At 51.8% G+C, this 17,615-nt stretch overlaps 1 protein-coding gene across 2 annotated transcripts; it reads right to left on the reverse strand.

The window, feature by feature from the left end:
• Positions 1-400: 400 nt before the first annotated feature.
• On the reverse strand, positions 401-17,033 carry ZDHHC7 (zinc finger DHHC-type palmitoyltransferase 7). Of its 2 annotated transcripts, XM_044427915.1 has the most exons (9): positions 16,956-17,033; positions 14,992-15,130; positions 12,833-12,914; positions 6,802-7,124; positions 5,922-6,046; positions 4,461-4,557; positions 3,885-3,966; positions 3,177-3,307; positions 401-2,992 (listed from the first exon to the last, which is right to left on the reverse strand). In XM_044427915.1, the coding sequence occupies exons 4-9, from the start codon at positions 7,105-7,107 to the stop codon at positions 2,816-2,818; spliced, it is 918 nt and encodes a 305-aa protein (XP_044283850.1). In that variant the 5' UTR covers positions 7,108-7,124; positions 12,833-12,914; positions 14,992-15,130; positions 16,956-17,033; the 3' UTR covers positions 401-2,815. The 2 variants fall into 2 exon arrangements, with proteins under 2 accessions (XP_044283850.1, XP_044283851.1); XM_044427916.1 differs by lacking the exons at positions 14,992-15,130; positions 16,956-17,033 and adding an exon at positions 14,645-14,947.
• Between the last annotated feature and the right edge of the window lie 582 nt (positions 17,034-17,615).

Here is a 17,615-nt window from a genome sequence, read left to right on the forward strand (position 1 = left end):
AGAGGGTCACTGTTAGGGGTGGGAACAGAGGGGATGCATGAATCCCCACAGATCTCGCGGTCTGCTGCTCTCCTGTGAAGCCCCCTTGGTGGACAAGAGAGGAATGAGAAAGGCAAACCTTGCGAGCTACCAGATACGTTCGCTGGATATTAAGCCTGGCGCAAGCACACATCGGCAGCCTCCTGTCCTTGGGCAAAGGAATATTCTAAAAGCGACAGCAGCACAAAGCGGTGGTTCATCTGGCCCAGACCACCTCTCCTGATGGCCTCCAGCTCCCCCAGGCCTCAAGCGGGCTCTGTCCACCCACTTACGAAGGTGCCGGGTGCTGCTGCTCGTGCATTCAAAGCATCGCCCTCTTGCTCCATCCTCTTCCTCACCATGAAGTTGAATGCCCAACAAGCCTTCTTTTGGTTACTTTATTTTACATTTTTAAAAAAGTTACAACAGAATAAGGATCGGAAAAGCCAAGATACTCCATTTTCATACGCACACCACACACACTTGCTAAGTCACACACGGGTCAGCTGCTTTAAGGGGGGTTTGCCGAGTTCCAGAGGTTACACTTCATCAAATGGCGTACATAAGAAGGTTCTTGTGATAAAGGCAGATATAACCGGTTCCCCAATGAGGCGAAGGTGCGAAACAGAAACAGGAAAGGATCTCCTTGAACTCACTGCATATTTTTAGGCATCCGCGTCAAATTTCATTCATCAGCTTGCTGCATGGCCCCAAAAGAGCTGTGAACATTCACATGCGTACGCAAGAACCACAGTTGAGAACAGACTGTGATGATGCACCTCTGTGTAGGCGAGTGAATTTGGAGGACTCTTGCTGCAACCAGTCTGTACTCCTGGCCCCCTACAAGTCATACAGTTGCAGGGAATTACAGGAAAATTTAAACTTCTGTTGAAGGCTGAATTAACGTGTGGGCTGGAATTCAAAAGGGGGCTTTCATGAAGAGAAAAGAAAAGCACATGAGGTCAAGTTTCCTAGCCTGCTTTTATCATGGAAATTCTCCTGCCATTTTCTAAGCACGGAATGGAGTCGCTCTCCAGGTGTGGGAGATGTTGGGGTGAACGTGTCCTTAAGCTTGGAAGCAAAACCTTGGCCCCGATATATTTAAGGCAAATTTAAACACAGGAAGATTTTTTTTAGCCAAGGCAAAGGCAGGCTCAAAATTTAGATTGTCTCCCCGATGCTGAATTATTGGGTGACATTAAAGGAACGGAGGATGGGAAAAACAAAGGAACAGACCAATTTGGGATTATTTTGAGCTTATTCTATTTAGAGAATTCAGTACTCTCAGATTTCAGAGAGAAGCATGCGGCGGCTTCTTGCTACACGGGGCCAGAAAACTGCTTTTACGCAACTCGTTCGAGCAGCTCGGGAGCAGTTGTGCCTGCAGCGAGCAGCTTTCCGTTTGTAATGGCAAACAAATGCCGCTGCGATGAAACAACGCGGTCAGGCTGGCACGGCTCCAAGGAGATGTCGAGAATCACAGGCGGCACAATGCGACACACACTCATGGTCCCTCTTGAGCGCTCCCGGCCTGTGTGGGAGCTCTGATGTCTACTGAGCCGTCCTGCCTTCCCAGCAGCCACTTCAGGAGGGGCCAGTTCACACACTCAGAAGCGCCTCTGTGGAGGTCTCTATGCACAGACACTGGTGTGCTCAAGTGGAGAGTGACGCACCGGCATTGAAGGCTGTCTGGAATCAGCATGACTGATCTCCAAACGGCACGCCTGGATCTGGGTGCAAGTTCGCTTGGCGAACTACACGTCTCTTGAAGAATTGGGGGAGTATAATGACAAAAACATTCTCACTTGGAATAGCAAGTTCCCTGGTTCTGCCCTGGGTCCTGCAGGCCTATTTTGCAACCAATTTCTGCAAGGACAGACGAAAAGCAACAGAGATTTTGGGGGCTGGACTTCCAACCATCAACACATTCATTTCACGGGATCTTCTGTCGTTGGTCCCACTTTTCCCTTGCATAAAGACAAAAAGCCGTCCTCAGATGCACCACTGTGGCAGAAAATGAGTTCCTGAAGCGATTATGACCAGCAAACTGGCACAAATATCTGGGGGCGGGATATGGCACTGCCAAATGACCGCGGCATATTTAGCATCCTAAATTTAATCCTAAAAAGGCATCTAGTGAGAAGAAGGAAATTCCGGACACGGGTTAACTTTATGTTTTTGGTTATGCCATAAATCATGGGCCCGTAGAGATATTCACATGCAGAGATACAGCTCAGAGGGATCTCAAGACAAAGAAAAAATGTTACATGATGGGGGTCCTTAATGGTCGCCTGATAAGTATCAGGATGAAATGGATTGCTTTTGGTAATCATTTCCAGCATTTGTGTCATAATTGACAACTGTGCCTTCTTGGCACACAGTTTCATGAAACAGCACAGATCAACTCTTTAAAAAAAAGCACACACACGTCAAAGAGAAGGGGGTTGACAAAAATAAATGCACAATTAATCCTCTAAAAGAATAAGTTACAGTAGTAAAGACGATAGTTTGGCTTCTTTAGTGTGACGATCCACCCTCCTTGGATCTGTTTGCTTCTCTTGCTCAAAAACTATGTGCGGGAGTATATCCAGTTTACACTTCTGAGAGTTAATGAGATGTCTGTGACTATAAATGTATAAAATTCTGCTTGCTACAAGCAAAATGGTTCATGTGGGTCAATCTTCACTGGTCACAGGTGGCAGCTTTCTTTCCCTCTCTTTTGCTGGTGCCCAAAATAAATACAATATACTACTTTTTTTTTTTTTTTTTTTGCAAGTTCCAGCATGATTGGGCAGGCTCAAACAGAAAACTCTGGACCACCTTTCTTGGCTCTTAGCACCAGCTGTCTAATTCGAAATCCAGCAAAAGGATTTATCCATAGCAGAGAAGGCTGGCCGCCAAAGACCGATTTCATTCCTTCCCAGCGTAGCCTCCGTTCCCAAGTGGGTTTCTCGCTCTTCAGTCTTTCAATCTCCTGTAAAATACAGACAGAGAGGCAGACTGATACTTCAAAACAGAAGCTATGTAATTCAGGGACAACGGCAGCCAAGAATCAACATCTCAGCATTCTGTGGGGAAGGCATGCAAATCCAGCCATGAAGGCTCTCCAGATGGAGAAAGGGAAGGGTAGAAACACAAACCCACACAGAGACTCTTACCGTTTCATCATTGCATATCGAGTGGATCTGAGTGCCAAACATGACCGCGGTGAACGTAAGAAACAGAAAACCCTCAAGGCACAAGAATATCAGCAGGATCACAGTCACAGGTGGGGAAAAGTCACTGCATTCTGCAAGAGAGAGGGAATGAGCCTGAATTCGGGATGCCCCGCAGCCAGTCCAGGCATAAACTTCCATTGCTGGGGAGGTTTAAGGACCGACTGCATGTGGAAAAGCCGCCTGCTTCCGCCCAGAGCTGCCCCTTCGCACAAATGTCTCCCAGCGAGGAACAAGCCTTCGCGTGTGAAGTGGCTTCGGGTGTCCACATGCCTCTTCTTTAAACAGGTAGGGTGCCTGCTGCCGGCCAGACATGTTGGCTGGTAACTCCCACAACCCCTTGCCATGGGGCATGCTCGGTAGAGCCTGCGGCGATTGCCAAACAAACATCTGGAGGTTCTGCCCTGCCACTACTGAGGAGGGCCGTTATTCACAACAGAGCCCAAGCCCTGCATGTTGCGGCGTGGGAGAGATACACAAGCTGACCTCACGATCGGCCCGTCTTGCTACAATTCTTGCCTCACCCACATAAAGCCATAACCCTGCTTTGGTAGCAACCTGTATCTTGGTTCCAGTTGCGGAAGTGGGGGCAAAGCCCACCTAGAGATCCCGAAAAGCGGCCAAACACCCGAGGCACAGGCGTCTGCTTACCGATCCACTGTCCTCGCACACAGGAGAAAAACTGAAACCCACACAGGATGAGGGCATGAGCTGAAATCAGAGCTATGTACATCTGGAAGGGAGAGGAGAAGATGGAAGTCAGCTTTATAAGGCGTGCGCCCCTTTGCCAGGTATGTCACCTAGAACCGTGCGTGCTCACGATTGGGAGTGTGTGTGTGTGTGTGTGTGTACACATGATGTGGCTGGCCCAAGCACTCATAGAAGTGGAGTCGTGGAAAACCCAGTTTAAGATCTGAGCGCCTGTCCCATCCCCAGGTCCTTTCGGAATTCCCTAAGGTTCCCAGACTGTGTCTGGCCTGGCATTCGGAGACTTCTATGTATAGGAAAGGATATAAAAGTTTAAATAAAATAAGAAAAGAAAAGAAACTCACACCACTGCCAACGGGACTGATGCCACATCACAGGAAAAACTGGACCACACGCCCAATGGGTACTCGGCGTTGGTCTGCGCCCTTTACTGCATATCCTGATGCACAAATTCAAGCTCCCAAATCCATCAGCTAGACTTTTATTTCTCTAGATTGATCGCAAACACGTCTTACTCACAGTAAAAAGCACAAAAAACCTCTGGTTCCTTTCGCCCACGCAGTTATTCACCCACGGACAGTGATGATCCATCTTCCGGATGCATCGCTTGCAAATGCTGGTAAAGAGGAGAAGCATATTTAAGCCTATGCCTTTTCTGGGTGGCAGAAAAACGCACTGGCCCAAAGTTACCCAGGTAGTCGCTCGGCTGCGTAGGGACTAGAACCCGGATCGCCCGAATCCCAGGCCCGTGCTCTTAGCCACTAGACCAACTGGCCAAAATGTTCCAGAGATTCTTTTCCAAGGAGGAACCAGAGCAACAACCACTACATTTCTTCTGCAACGGTGAAGGCCAACTACTGTAACTGTCCAAGGACTCACAGAACCAGCACTGCTGCTGTCACAAGGCTTATGCAGAGATGCCTAATGGACTGCAGCCACAAAATTCAATTTGGGCCACTTATAATACAAGGACTTCATCACTGAGTAAGACAGGCCAATGTTGCTACTTCAATTAAAGCGCCTCTTCTAATGGAAATGGCAAAACTTCCCGATAATTTCGTAGGAAAGCCGCTCCCATTTGCACTTCTGATAAAAAGTATTCTGCAGAAAACACAGACAGCCTCGGCCTCTTCCGCATCTGAGAACGGGAGCCACTTGGCTTTTAAAGGGGCTTTCAAGTGGCACATTTTGCAAAACAAAACCCACAACCGTCGTCCTCTTGGCCCTCGCCTCGCTTTGAGAAGGACCGAGCATTTTGCCTTCACAAAGCTTCGCCAAGATCTCAAGCATTCAGATGGATTGTCAGAGGAGAATGGAGAGGTACCAAGAGATTTGGGCCGACGAAGAGGCGGCCGCGCTCAGAAAAGCCAGCTGGCTCCTGGGTGACAGCCGCGCCTTCTGTCTCTGGTTCGGCTCAGCTCGCTCGAACAAAAGGGACGCTGCTCAGAAGGGATGACCTTGCCTTTTGCTTGCGCGCCGCCGGCGGCCAAGCACGTGCAACCCAAGTCATGCTGCAGTGCTCAGTTCGGGGAAGCAGCAACAACGCACACTTCCAGGTATTTGTGCCAACGGTGCACCGAGGCTTCAGGAGCCGCCGGGGCCGGACGGCACAAACATGACAAGGCTCTCTGCATTCACGGCTGTGCATCCGTGTCCCCCACAGCAGCCGCGCAGAATCCCAAGCCAGGCAGTTGGGATGGCGCTGCAGAGCGGGGACGGGCCAAGCCCAGGATGCTGAGCCTCCTTTTCCGGGGTCCAAATTTCTTTTCTGAACCTCTCAGGGGCTGCATTTCAGTGCGGGGAGCACAAAGCCAGGCATCACATTACCAGCTCGTTCCATTTCTCTCAGACACACACAGAGGTCTCTGTATTACAAAAGCGCACGCAGATGACAGCGCAACTGCTCTTTTTCACATCACGTGCCTTGGGACCCCTGGATTTTTCAGCCGAAGGCGACGCAAAGGCTGCCAGGGAACGAACCTGCAATGATGCGCACGCTCTGGTTTGATGCTGCAGCACTTCGGACACTTGTAGATCACCTCTCCCGGCTTCAGCTGCAAGCTCTCCATGTATTCTTTTGTGGCGTTTCCTTTGGGAACGGCCCCCTAAGGCACGGAGCAGAGAAAAGGCAGACAGGCAGACAGACAAGGCCCCGTTACTGGGAACGCTGGCATTTATTTCCACTGTGTTAACAGCACACACGCGAGTTTGGGGAATAATAATATGCGCCAAATATTCACCCTAAGAACTTGGAGGATTTGTTTTGGCGAAGGAAAAGGAAAACAAGGAGATGAATGCATGCGAATGGGACTAGATCAACACAGCAGTCAGGGACCAAATGTTTTATGCAAAAGGAGGGTTTTGGCGAAGAACCTTAAGGCGGAAGGAGCAGATGCGCTGAGAGTCTTCTGGGGAGATGCGAGTGGTGGAGCTGGGTGTGATGCCTGTGAGCACAGCGAGCGGCTTGCAGGTGCAGGGCCCCATGTGTAATACCTTGCCCCACCTGGAGAGGGCACAGTTCCTGGTAGCAAAACCTTTCTGATCAAGTATGTTGGCCCAGCTGCCTTTCAGTTTTGGCCCTACACAGCGCCGCATGTGGCCCCTGAAATGGCGCTCGGCCTTGGGCTGGAAGGGTTCAACACGCCTGTTCTAGGCAAGGCCGAGAAGGCGACACGATAGGCCCTGCTGGCGTTTCACCACTGGGACAGAACCAGCCTCGTGCGCCTCTGCTTTGCCAGCAGATCCTGCTCCCTTCTATGCTACCAAGGTGCCCAACGATTCCCACTGGGAAGAATTCCCGGTCCTGCGTAGCACCGTGTGCCCAGGGGCAGCCCCAGAGACGGGAAGTGCTTCTACTCACGGGATCAGTCAGCATCGTCCGCAGGTGGGAGGACAGGGCGAGCACCGCCAAGCAGTTGAAAAGCACCCCGTTGATGAAGGAGTACCAGAAGTCTTTGGAAGGGAGCAGCATGACGAACACCACCACGAAGTCCGCGTAGACGACGAGGAGCCACGTCATCAGCGCGCACACCATCCCGCATCCGTCGCGGATGAACCAGACTCGCTCGGCCGCGTCGGACTCCGACGGCAAGGAGTCATAGTTGTCGTTCTCAGCAAGCAGCGGGTGATGCTCGACGTCACGGAACCGATGCCCAGATGACTGCATGGTTTCCTGGACTGGCCCTGAGGACGAAGAACGAGAGGGCAGCGTGCACCAGGGCCTCGACAGCAGCCGGCGCGGCCGAGCAGCACGGCACGGAAGCGGGGCTTCCTCTGTGGAGCTCGCACCCCTAGCATGCCTCTTCCAAGGGGCAGAACTTCTGCAAAGCCACGGACAGTTCCCGAACAGCCTTTCTGCCAAACCGAGATGCTCGTGGTTTTCCTCTCCCGGTCCTCTCTTACAGAGAGACGTGCCCTGGCTGCATGGAGGCTGCTAGCCCAGTGCCCACCGGGCCACATCCCGAGGTACTCTGAGGACAACGTCTACACTGTGTTAGTAATGCGATAGAGGACTTCATCACTACGTGAAGAAACGTGTTTCACTCAGGTGTGACTCACGGCAGGGCCGTTTTCTCCTTCAGGGAAGCCTGCACCAATCTTCTTCTTTAACTCCGTTTTGAAACACTCCACGGAATTCTCTTGGCTCCAAACCGCCCACATCTGCGGCAAGCCTGTGACCCCAACTCCCATCTCCTTCCGCACAAACAGGCCTCTCTGGTCCTTCCTCTTTCAACCGCCTCGCCGTTCTCTTTCCCCAGTGCATATCTTATTCTGCACCCCAGAGTTCCCCACTTCTTTCCCCTGAAAGGTCTCTAATTTTCAACCTTTCCTGCTGCCACGCTCCTGACACTCGTTTGCTCGGGAGCGTGTCCCAAGGACCTGCACAAGACTTTCTTCTGAGTGAACCTATTTAGAGATCATTAGCCGGTGCCAAGGCTGCTGGGTGCCCCTAAGTACAGCCACTGCTTAGCAGGAAAGCTCCCTGGCTCGTGGTGTTCAGGACCCCCCAAACGGACGGCGAGGCTTGCAGGGCCTACTTTCCTCGGCCCCGTCTTGCTGCTTTAGCGTGTTTGCAAACGGCAAGGAAAACAGACCTGTGCAATGTGGCTTTATCCTTTGAGCAAAGGTGTTCCCAAACCCAGATGACGGTATTGGCTCCAAGCCTCAGTAAAAGATTTTGGAGCCAGTCCGTGGGTGTTTACTCAGAAGCAATCCCTATTAAATTTAAAGGGATTTATTCCACAGTAAGCAGGCAAAACCTGAAACTGATCTTAAATACCTTTCTCTAGGAACTAACCTATTTGTTTTAGGGTTCCGGGGGCTGGAGGAAGGGTTCTTGCCCCAGTACGGATCAGCATGAGTTATATGGCATTTAGGGAGGTCCCGTTGCATATGCTAAGGACAGTGCAGGGATGGCGAGACCATTGTCACTCAGGGACCCCCCCCCACCCCCGGTCACCTCACTCCTCTGCCAAAGGGGCAAATCTTTAGGCCTTCCTTACAAGACAGCAGTAAGACGGCAAGAGCATGAATCAGGACAAGTGTTTTGCGTGTCCAGGAGTGCGGAACAAATTCTTCTACCCAGATCACACATTCAAAATTCACTTCTGTGCAGATGTGAGAGCAGAGCGGGAGCCATCGATCCCACGCGGTGCTGGCAAGCAGACGCTGTTGCCGGAGCACACGCAGCAAAAACGTGTCTCGATTTACACGGTGACTCAGCAGGAGGGGGGGCCTGCAGCCACGACAGGTAATTGGAGGGCACAGCAATGCCGAGTACAAGATCGCCCACGCAATCAGGGGACAATCTGCATGGGGTGCAGGGCGCTGTTGCTTCCCAGATCCTGGGCAACCCTGGGACACCCTCCCAAACACCTCCGTGAGGTCCTCTCTCGTCCATCCTTCAAATCCTTTCCCCAAAGCTGACTTTTCTGCAATACCTTCGGCACAAGCTTCTAGTGACTGCAGTCTCTTCCCTTGTTTCCATTTCCCTCCACTTCTTGGTTGCCTTCCTTGTGCCTGCTTCCAGACTGTAAGCCTCTTGGGGCAGGGACCCGTATCTTCTTGTGTACACTAAAGGAACGTTCACACGAATGGCACAACAACCCAACAGTGTTCATTATCCAGGTTTACGATATTGCAGGTGTATACTAAAGCATGTTTATTTGCACTAAGTCCTGATTTCCATTCAAACTAGGTTCATTTTGACAAGGCGCTGCCATAATTCACATTAAAACGGGAAAAACAGAATCTTTAAATAAGAAAAAAGATCTGAGGTGTAGCTATCCTGTTAGTTTTGCTTTGCCTGGCTAGACAACAGCACAGCTCTTCCCCAGCACTCGAAGCTTTTCCCCTGTATGGCTTTGCTTAAGGATGCCGGGCTTCGCTGAGCTGAATTTGATGTCTTCGGTGGCGCGATAACGAGCTTTCTTTAGTCGCATATCGCCTCATTAAACCATGATGGCACCAGGAGAAGAGCCTTCAAGCGAGCTGTACAGAAAGCCAAAGCACGAGGAACGCTCTCCAGCATAACCCCAAAAGAGCCAGGAATAGCACGAAACCCTAGAAGCGCTTTCAGTCTTGAAATCCCTATTGATCCGGTGCTATTAAGGGCCATGGCAGAGAGCGACCTGAAAGCACGGCATTGATCTGCTGACATCCAAGCAGGTGGCTCCCTTGGGTCCCTGAAAGACAAGCACCCCTTTCCTGCAGCCAGCAATCCTGATGCCGCTCCCGAGCCAGGCTGGGGGTCTCTCCTTCGTGCAGCATGAGAGAGTCACCCCAATTTAAACAGACACGCACACAAAACCCACACCCTCCAAATGGACCAAAACATGGGATTTTGCTTTTGGGGGAAGGTGCCTGTGCACGAAAGCAGGAGTGCTAGCTGCTCTTGCAAAGCCATTCTCCTTACTGCTACACGGTATGCCAGGAAGGACGTGGATGTGGCATATACTGAGCCACGTGCTGGCTCACAGGACCACCGTGCCGGGCTTTGGGTCAGCTATGGAGCAGTCTTCCTCAGCCAGGTGCCTTCCAGATGTGCTGCACTGTATTTGCCATAATTTTCCAGCCAGCTGCAGGGTGCCAGGCTGGGGACGGCTGCGGCACACCTCAAGCCCACAAAGTACACGTGTTGGGCTTAGTTAGGCGCTGCTGAGGTAGGGACAGCAATGTCTCCTGGGCCGGACGGTCGCACAATCATCTTGCCACCACTGGGGCTGCGCCCGTGCGTTCATCAGAAGCTCGTTCCCAAGCGTTCAGTGCACGTGCTCTGAAAAAGCCGGGGCTGGTTCCCAGGCTGCTCTGCACAGGGCAGGCACGGCAGGTTCCTCGCAGAGCTAGCGGCCAACGAGAGGCGCTCACTTCAAGAAGCCCTGGCCCGATGCAGAGGTCCCTGCATCAGCCCACAAGCCTCTTCCTCATTCTTACAAGCTGGCCTGAAGCCTTCCCGAGCGCCTTAGGGACCGTGCTGATCCCGAAACCCCTGCTCTTGGCCTTCTCACGCCTGCAAGTCCACCCCGGATCAAGCCACACTCCTGCAGCCCACCTCGGATGCGGGCATGTGTGAGCTCCGGGCCAAGGAATGCTGACCGAAGGGCCACAGAGGGGGGAAAAGGGAAGGGAGGAGTTGTTTCAGCGGGAAGTCTGAATTTCTGGTAACGTCTAGTTAGGCACTTTCTCAGAAAAAGGTCAGGGGATCTACACAGAGCCCGGCAGTGTTGCTAAGGGGGAAGGTCCTATATTAAGGTCGGATGCTTCCCCAGTGATTCTCCTTTTCTCCTGTTACTCTTGAGTCTAAATGCGCTGGCTCTATTACTGGCTGAATCCAGTTTTGTTTATGATCACCCCCCACACCGAGTGCCGTTTTTCTGGACAGAAAGGTGAGGTGCAAATACATCCAGGCCTTGGGACAGAAAAGGAAAGCGCTCTTGCAAAATTATTAACATCTGTGCGGTCTAAGCCAAGCCTTTGCAGTGCCAGAAAACGACGATTTGGGATTAAGTGACTTGCAGAAACAAAGAGTGGAGTATTCCTGTTTGTTTGTTTGTTATTACGAAAACCAGCAAGCAACCCACCGAAGCCAGTTCCAATATGGTCACTCAGAGAAGTGGGCATGTACTGAGAATTAGCCTGGGGCTCCTCCAAGCTTAAGAATCAGTGCCAAAAACCAAACCCACAAGCACTTTCAAACATAAATGCACTCCTCGTTTCTCCTCCAAACATTCTTCTTCACAACCCGAGGCAAGAAGGGTGCAGAGCTTTTTAGAGGTTGCTATTATTAGACAACTGGAAGGCACAAACTCTTCTGCTGCATGTTACCCAGAGAGCTACCAGTATATCCCAGTGTACCTTCTGCCCACATTTTGCTAGAAACCTGGCTTGTTCCGACACATCAGCCAGAGTTTGGTGTGACACAAATCAGCAGCAAGGAGTCACTTCTCTTTGCAACTCATCTTGTTTTGAGACAAACTATAATTTGTTGCTTCATTCAAAGGGTACGCTATTTATTTAGTACAAACAAACATTTGGATCCATCCTTCTGCACAAGCACTCAGCGCTAGAGTGTAGACGAGGGTTACAAGCCGGGGTCTAACCATAGCTTAGCATTCTGTCTGCACCCTCTGCCCGGATATTAAGTTCAATGTTGCAAGCACAAAGCACTGACATTATGATCTAACTACAAATGACAACATCATAAAAGCAGGGGAGAGAGTCACTTCCATTTACTGCACACATTTCCAACTTTAATCCACCCAGCAGCTCTCTGCAGCAAAACTTTGCATCTTGTTTTTGAAAATGTACTACATAATTTGCTATTGGCAGGGCTGCGAAGAGCGCCTAAGTGGGCTCGATTTGCAGGATGTCGAGAAAGTCTTTCAAACGTTACAGTAGAAAAGCAATCACTTGCGTTAGCACTGCACGGAGGCACAGAACTTACACAATCACCACTCCCAAAGCACTGCTCTCGAACTACGCCTCTCACCGATAGATTACAAGGGCCTCTTGCAGTCAACTGTAAGGCCGTGAGCCACTGAGCCTTCTGCGGTGTGACAAAGTGCAGGTCAGAGTCAAGATATACGTAGCACTTAAAGTACTTCCTTTTAAGGACTTCATGCATATTCTCTTCCTGTAATTCTGACAACAACCTTGAAAGGTAGGCCAGTACTATCACCCCAGCACTGCATGAGGGGGTGGAACTGAAGCAGAAAAGGAAGCCACCTAATGCAGATGCAAGTTTTTAAGCAGGAACTTCTGCTTGTTTGCATTATTTTTATGATTAAATATTTCTAAGACAGCTTTAAGGGGGAGCTTTCTCAGTAACTTGTGCAGTAAAAAGACATAGGTCCAGCTCGCAAGATCCAGAGCAGAACACGGCTAGGATAAAATCCAGAAGCCTAGAAATTTCTAGCAGTACAAACTGTTCAACTGAACCCAGTTCAGGATGCAAGCGCAGGAAGGTCAACTGAGTTAACATCTTTAGGAACTACACACATTTCCAATGGATGGCTTTTTGGGTGCATCTCTCCTGAAAGGAAAGACCTAATGGCGAAAAGCAAACTGCAGCAGAAGACTGACTAAAAAGACCGAAGTCATTTGTGTGTGGCAGTTGCCGTACAAATCCAGCCCCCAGACCGAAACCGGCTCAGGCGAACGTTGTGTCCGCTTCGGACGCTCCCCGGGTGGCTTGGAAGTGCTGCTGAGCAACTCTCCTTCCTTCCGAGTTCAAGCCACGTTAGCTCAGAGAGCAGGGAAGGGTTGCCTAGTGCTTTATCTGTTAATGTTTGAACCTGGGCCCAAAAGGGCACCCGAGCGCTTTTGCTTCTGTTTGTGAACCACCACGCGCCTCTGGGGACAGGCTGCGCAAAGCATCCAGCGCAAACACATACCTGACAGGGAGTGCGAGTGTTAGGTTGACATCTTGCTGTTCCTTTGGGCTTCTAAGATGCACGTAGTCATATTTGATGTAACCTACACAGACAGGGCAAGATCACTCATTAGTCACAATCGTTATGCACCCCGGAGAGAAGCGAGACTCTCTGTGACGGAAGGGCGGCTGCGTCTGAAGGACGCGTGCTCATTCGGATGGCACTTCCAGTCTGACCTCTGCTGCCCCGATCAAGTTCAAATGTCTACATTTCTCCTCGGTCTCTGGATAAAATGCTGAACCTCCAGGAAAAAGGAGAGAGAGGCAGGTGTTTCATTTTTCTGAACAGAGATGGCTGTTAATGATAGGCATTTATTGGCCATCAGCTGTTTCGGGAAATGTCACGTTCAGGCCATTTGTCCTGCCCGTCTGCTCCATTCTGGTGCCCAGCTGTCCTTCCCGCCCTTGCCTCCAGAGTCCTTGTCCGACGAGCGATTTTGCAACTGGGAAACACAAGCAGATATTGTGCGTGGGCCTGTCTTTGAAGACTGCTTGGAAATGTCAAGTGGTAGAAAACTCAGGGGCCAGCTTGACTCGGAAAGGAACTTATCCGTGTTGGAACTTGTCTCCAGGACAATTCCAAAGGCTGACTCAAATGCAACACCATTCTGACTTCCCTGAAACCTCCCCACCCCAGTCCTTTCCAGTGGGCACCCCCTACTCACAAGTGGGGAGTGGGAGAGGTTCTAGCTGCAAAGGGGAAGAGGTCTGGGGAATCCTGCGGGCCCCCCAAGAGCAGCCTGGCCCACACCAAGGGCCTGGTTAAGAGCCGCCACAATCTGAGAGACAGACGCACCTCGCAGGCCGCGACTTTACGAGCATGAATACGGGCAAAGGGCAAGCTGCAGCATCCTTGCAGTGCTTCTAAATGGGTCACCATGGATGTCTTCCCGGCACGTTGCCCCGAGCACCTTCTGCCTCTGGTCAGGCTTACCAAGCAAGCCCAGTGATGCTGCTTGTCTCCTTCAGCACAGGGCCTCAGCCCAAGGGCCAAATCTGCCCCTCCTTGGACCTCGGTCCAGGCCCCCTCCCACTGGCTCTGCCCCCTTTCTCTCAGCCAGCAGGCATTGGCTGGTTTTTCGTCTCTTGCACAGTCTTTCCCCGCTTCCGGAAGACTGAAACGCCTTTCCTGTTCTGTTGGTATTTTGGGCCCAACCACTTTTGCTTCTGGCCTCACCCACCACTTTAATGCAGCCCAAGAATGTCTCCGAAATCTAACCCAGCCCCTTTGCAACCATAAATACCTCCAATGATCGCTTTCACTGAAACACCTGCCAGGTACACCCAGCAATCTATCCTTTCTTTTGAAAGCCACTTACTGGATTGCTAAATGCACTTGAGAGATGCTGCAGCCCAGTAATACAGTTAATGCTTTGCATATAATAGGTTCTACATTCAGTTCCTGTTATCTCCAATTAGCAAGACTTAGGGCAGAATCCTTTGTTGTTGTTTTTGAAGGGGGAAGCCTACAATTCCCAGCATGCACCAGTTCCTATCTAAACTTGCACAGAACGGAAGAGCCATGCAGAATCAGATAGATCCATGTCGTTCACCCAGTGGCCTGCGGAAAGTCCATGTACTTAGTCCTTGGAAAAGGACATCTGCGTGAAACTCTGCAAAGCCAGTCCAATCAGAGAAGAAAACATCGGACGATCTGGATTCACAGGCTCACCAACAGCTTTATACAACACCAGAAAGAACTTGAGCTTCTTTGTGGTACATGCAGGAGCTATCAAAGCTCAAGTGAAAGCACAGCTCAGCATGTCATTCTAACCTTTGTCAGCTTACGAAACTTTGCTGCGGAAGACTCTCCACCCCCAGTTAATTTCATCTCAAGCTTTAACAGCTTGTGCATTCAGCTCCTCAGATAAAGGTCTTCAAACAGCGCAACGTTTACGCGACTCTTCTGCAGAAAAGTTTCCCTGGAGGAATTGCTTACGGCGCTTCCATCTCCCAAAAAACCAAAAGGCGTTGTATCTTCCGGCAAAGTTGCTCCACTCCCTTGCATTCAGACTCTGGACATTCAAACGGCGCTGAATCGTTATTTCAGTAACTTTAACACAAGCCCAAGGGCTAAGCACTTTGGGATGCCGATCCCCCCAAATGATGGTCAATGCTTACTCTGTTTAGTTTCTTAAATCATCTCAGATCACAGCGTCTTGAAGAGAAAGATGGTCTTGAGCAGTGGTATCAGTGGAGAGGCAATGGAGACGCTCAACAGAACACATGCTTTAGGTACAGATGATCCCCGATTCGGTCCCTGGCAGGGGGGGAAAAAGGATCAGAGATCACTGGGCTGCAAAGGAGCTCTCTCTGCATCATGCCCTGAAGATTCACTGCCAGTCGGAGTTGACAGCACTGGCTTGATAGACCATCCTAGCCCGACTCAGTATGAAAAGGCTTGGCAAGTGATGCCTTCGTGTTGAAACTCATTAACAAATCAATGACAGTGTTCCTTAGTTTCTCTGCTGCAAAGAAAGCGGCCAGCAAAGCATCGCTTCCTGGATCTCACCATTATCCCCCCCCCTTCAATACAAGGTGAATGAAATTATTTTAGTTGAGATTGTGCAGATGTCTCGACAAAACAGCTGTCTCGGACGCTAGGCCTGCTTGCACATTCCTGCAGGGGGAAACAATCCACGGTGGCCTATTTTCCCACCACACATGTTGGGGGAATTCCGTGACTCCCCTTGCTGGTGCAGCTTGCCCTGTCCTGCAAGCCTCCAATGCTTCGCAGCTGACGGGTCACTCGCACGATCCTGCGAACCCTGTCGCTGCACTAATTCAAATGCGTTTATCTCCCGCAAATAGCAATGGCATTGCTGGAGAAAGACCTACCCCTGTTATTTGCAGGCGCTGGGAGCTGGGATGGCTGGAAATGTGATCCTGGTGTCTAAGGACTGGCCGCATCGCTTTCCCGAGCCAGTGCAAGGGAAGGGAGCACTGAAACTTGTATATAAGTGGTGCTGGGATTATCTTGCATGATGGGGAAATCCCGATGCGCACACAGAGACGAGGGCCTTTTTCTCACTGAGGTGGTAAGCGTGTGCTGAGACTATACCCATTCGGACTCAGGAGGGGGCTCACGTGTTTAAATACAAACATGTGGCAACAAAAAGCCACCTTGATAATCAACAACACCCCAGAAATCAGGGGAAAAGCAAAAGCAGAATCCTTTTTTCTGACTCGTATGTTATCTAGTGTTGTTGTTTCAGCATGGAAGCGCTTCAGCTTGGGGTGGTGTTGATTGGATGTACATGGGAGTGTAGGGCAAGGAGTGAAGGAGAGTGGGGCTGATGACAGGAGAAGAGGGGAGCATGCAGGTGGGGTGACAGGAGGCACGATGCCCAACAGGTGTGGTGAAAGAGTTGGAAAGGGCAGGACGGCAAGAATGCAGATCAAGTCCACACTCTGTCCTGAAGCTTCCCAGGGCGATCATGAAGCCCAAAAGGGGGGTGGGACTCCAGAACCATCCCATCACCTTGGGCTCCTTGGGGTCAATCCGGCAAAGCCGAACAGCAGGTTAACATTTGAAAGGTATGTTTGAATCCCAGGAAGCTCAAGACAGGAAAGGTAGACTCTCTCTTCCCACCTGCACATGTCCCCCTTTATCCACACTACAACCCTGTGAGGTTGGATCAGATAGGAAAGGGCTCTCTCTCGCATACGCACACGCACACAGTGTGCAACCCTTGTGCATCCTCAGCTCCTTCCTGGTTTAAGTCCAACATTCATCGGGCCTTCTCCGATGGGACACCCTCGGACTACAGCTCCCAACACCCGTGCGCACAGGCCCTGCTAGCTGGGGATGATGGGATCTGCAATCCAAAGCCCCTGGAGTATGCCAGGTTGGAAAAGGGCGAGGGTTCTCCGCTGCTCTAACCACTACACCGCGCTGCCCCGGGGCTGGGAGAGGCACAGGAAAGGGGCGCCGCTGCTGGGGCGGGGCTTGGCGAGCGGGAGGCGTGGCCCGGCGGGGCGGAGCCAGGCAGGGCTGCACGGAAGGGGAGGGCGTGGCCTGGGCGTGGCCTGCGGCGCGCCCCGCGAAGCTCCGCCCCCGGCCGCAGCGCCCTACGGAGGCTCACCTCGCTCCGGCTGCTTCAGGGCTCCGCCGACGGCGGCTCGCGGGTGGCGATGGCGGCGGCCGGGGCGGCGTCGCATGCCGGGGCCTGGCGCACCCCGGATGGGGAGCCCGTCCGCGCGGGGCCCGCCGAGAGAACGGAGGCGGGCGAGGCGGAGCGGCCGCGTGAGGAAGCTCTGCTGCGAGGAGCCGAGCTCGCGAAGCCAGCGCCGCGCATGCGCCTCGTCGCGCGGCCTCAGGCCCGGCCCCCGGGGGAGGCGGAGGGGACTGGCGCGGACGACGGCGCATGCGCCGAGCGCGGAGCCTCGCGGGCTGCGGAGAAGGCGGGCGCAACCGTACAACGGGGGCACCTGTACGACGCACCGAAAACTGATCTCGTTTCCATCTCCAATCTCGGGAAGCGACCAATGGGAGGAAATAGCATAGGGGTCTGGAAACCGGAGCGGCTCCACTTTCCTCCCCCTGCTCCCTGCGTTTGAAAAATCTGCCACTACCCCTCTAGTGGCAGCCAAATCAAATCCGGAAGTGACTGTTGAATGCAACTGTTCTTCTGTTCTCTTTGCTGCTAGAAAAGGACGTTCGGCTCGCTGCGCATGCGTGCCCTTCACACGCCTTTTGCCTGCCTGCCTGCCGTCTCTTGCTGCTTCCTCTTGGAAGATGTTTC

Source organism: Varanus komodoensis, unplaced genomic scaffold (genome assembly GCF_004798865.1).
Source record: "Varanus komodoensis strain SLA01 unplaced genomic scaffold, ASM479886v1 scaffold19, whole genome shotgun sequence".
Lineage (NCBI taxonomy): Eukaryota > Metazoa > Chordata > Lepidosauria > Squamata > Varanidae > Varanus > Varanus komodoensis.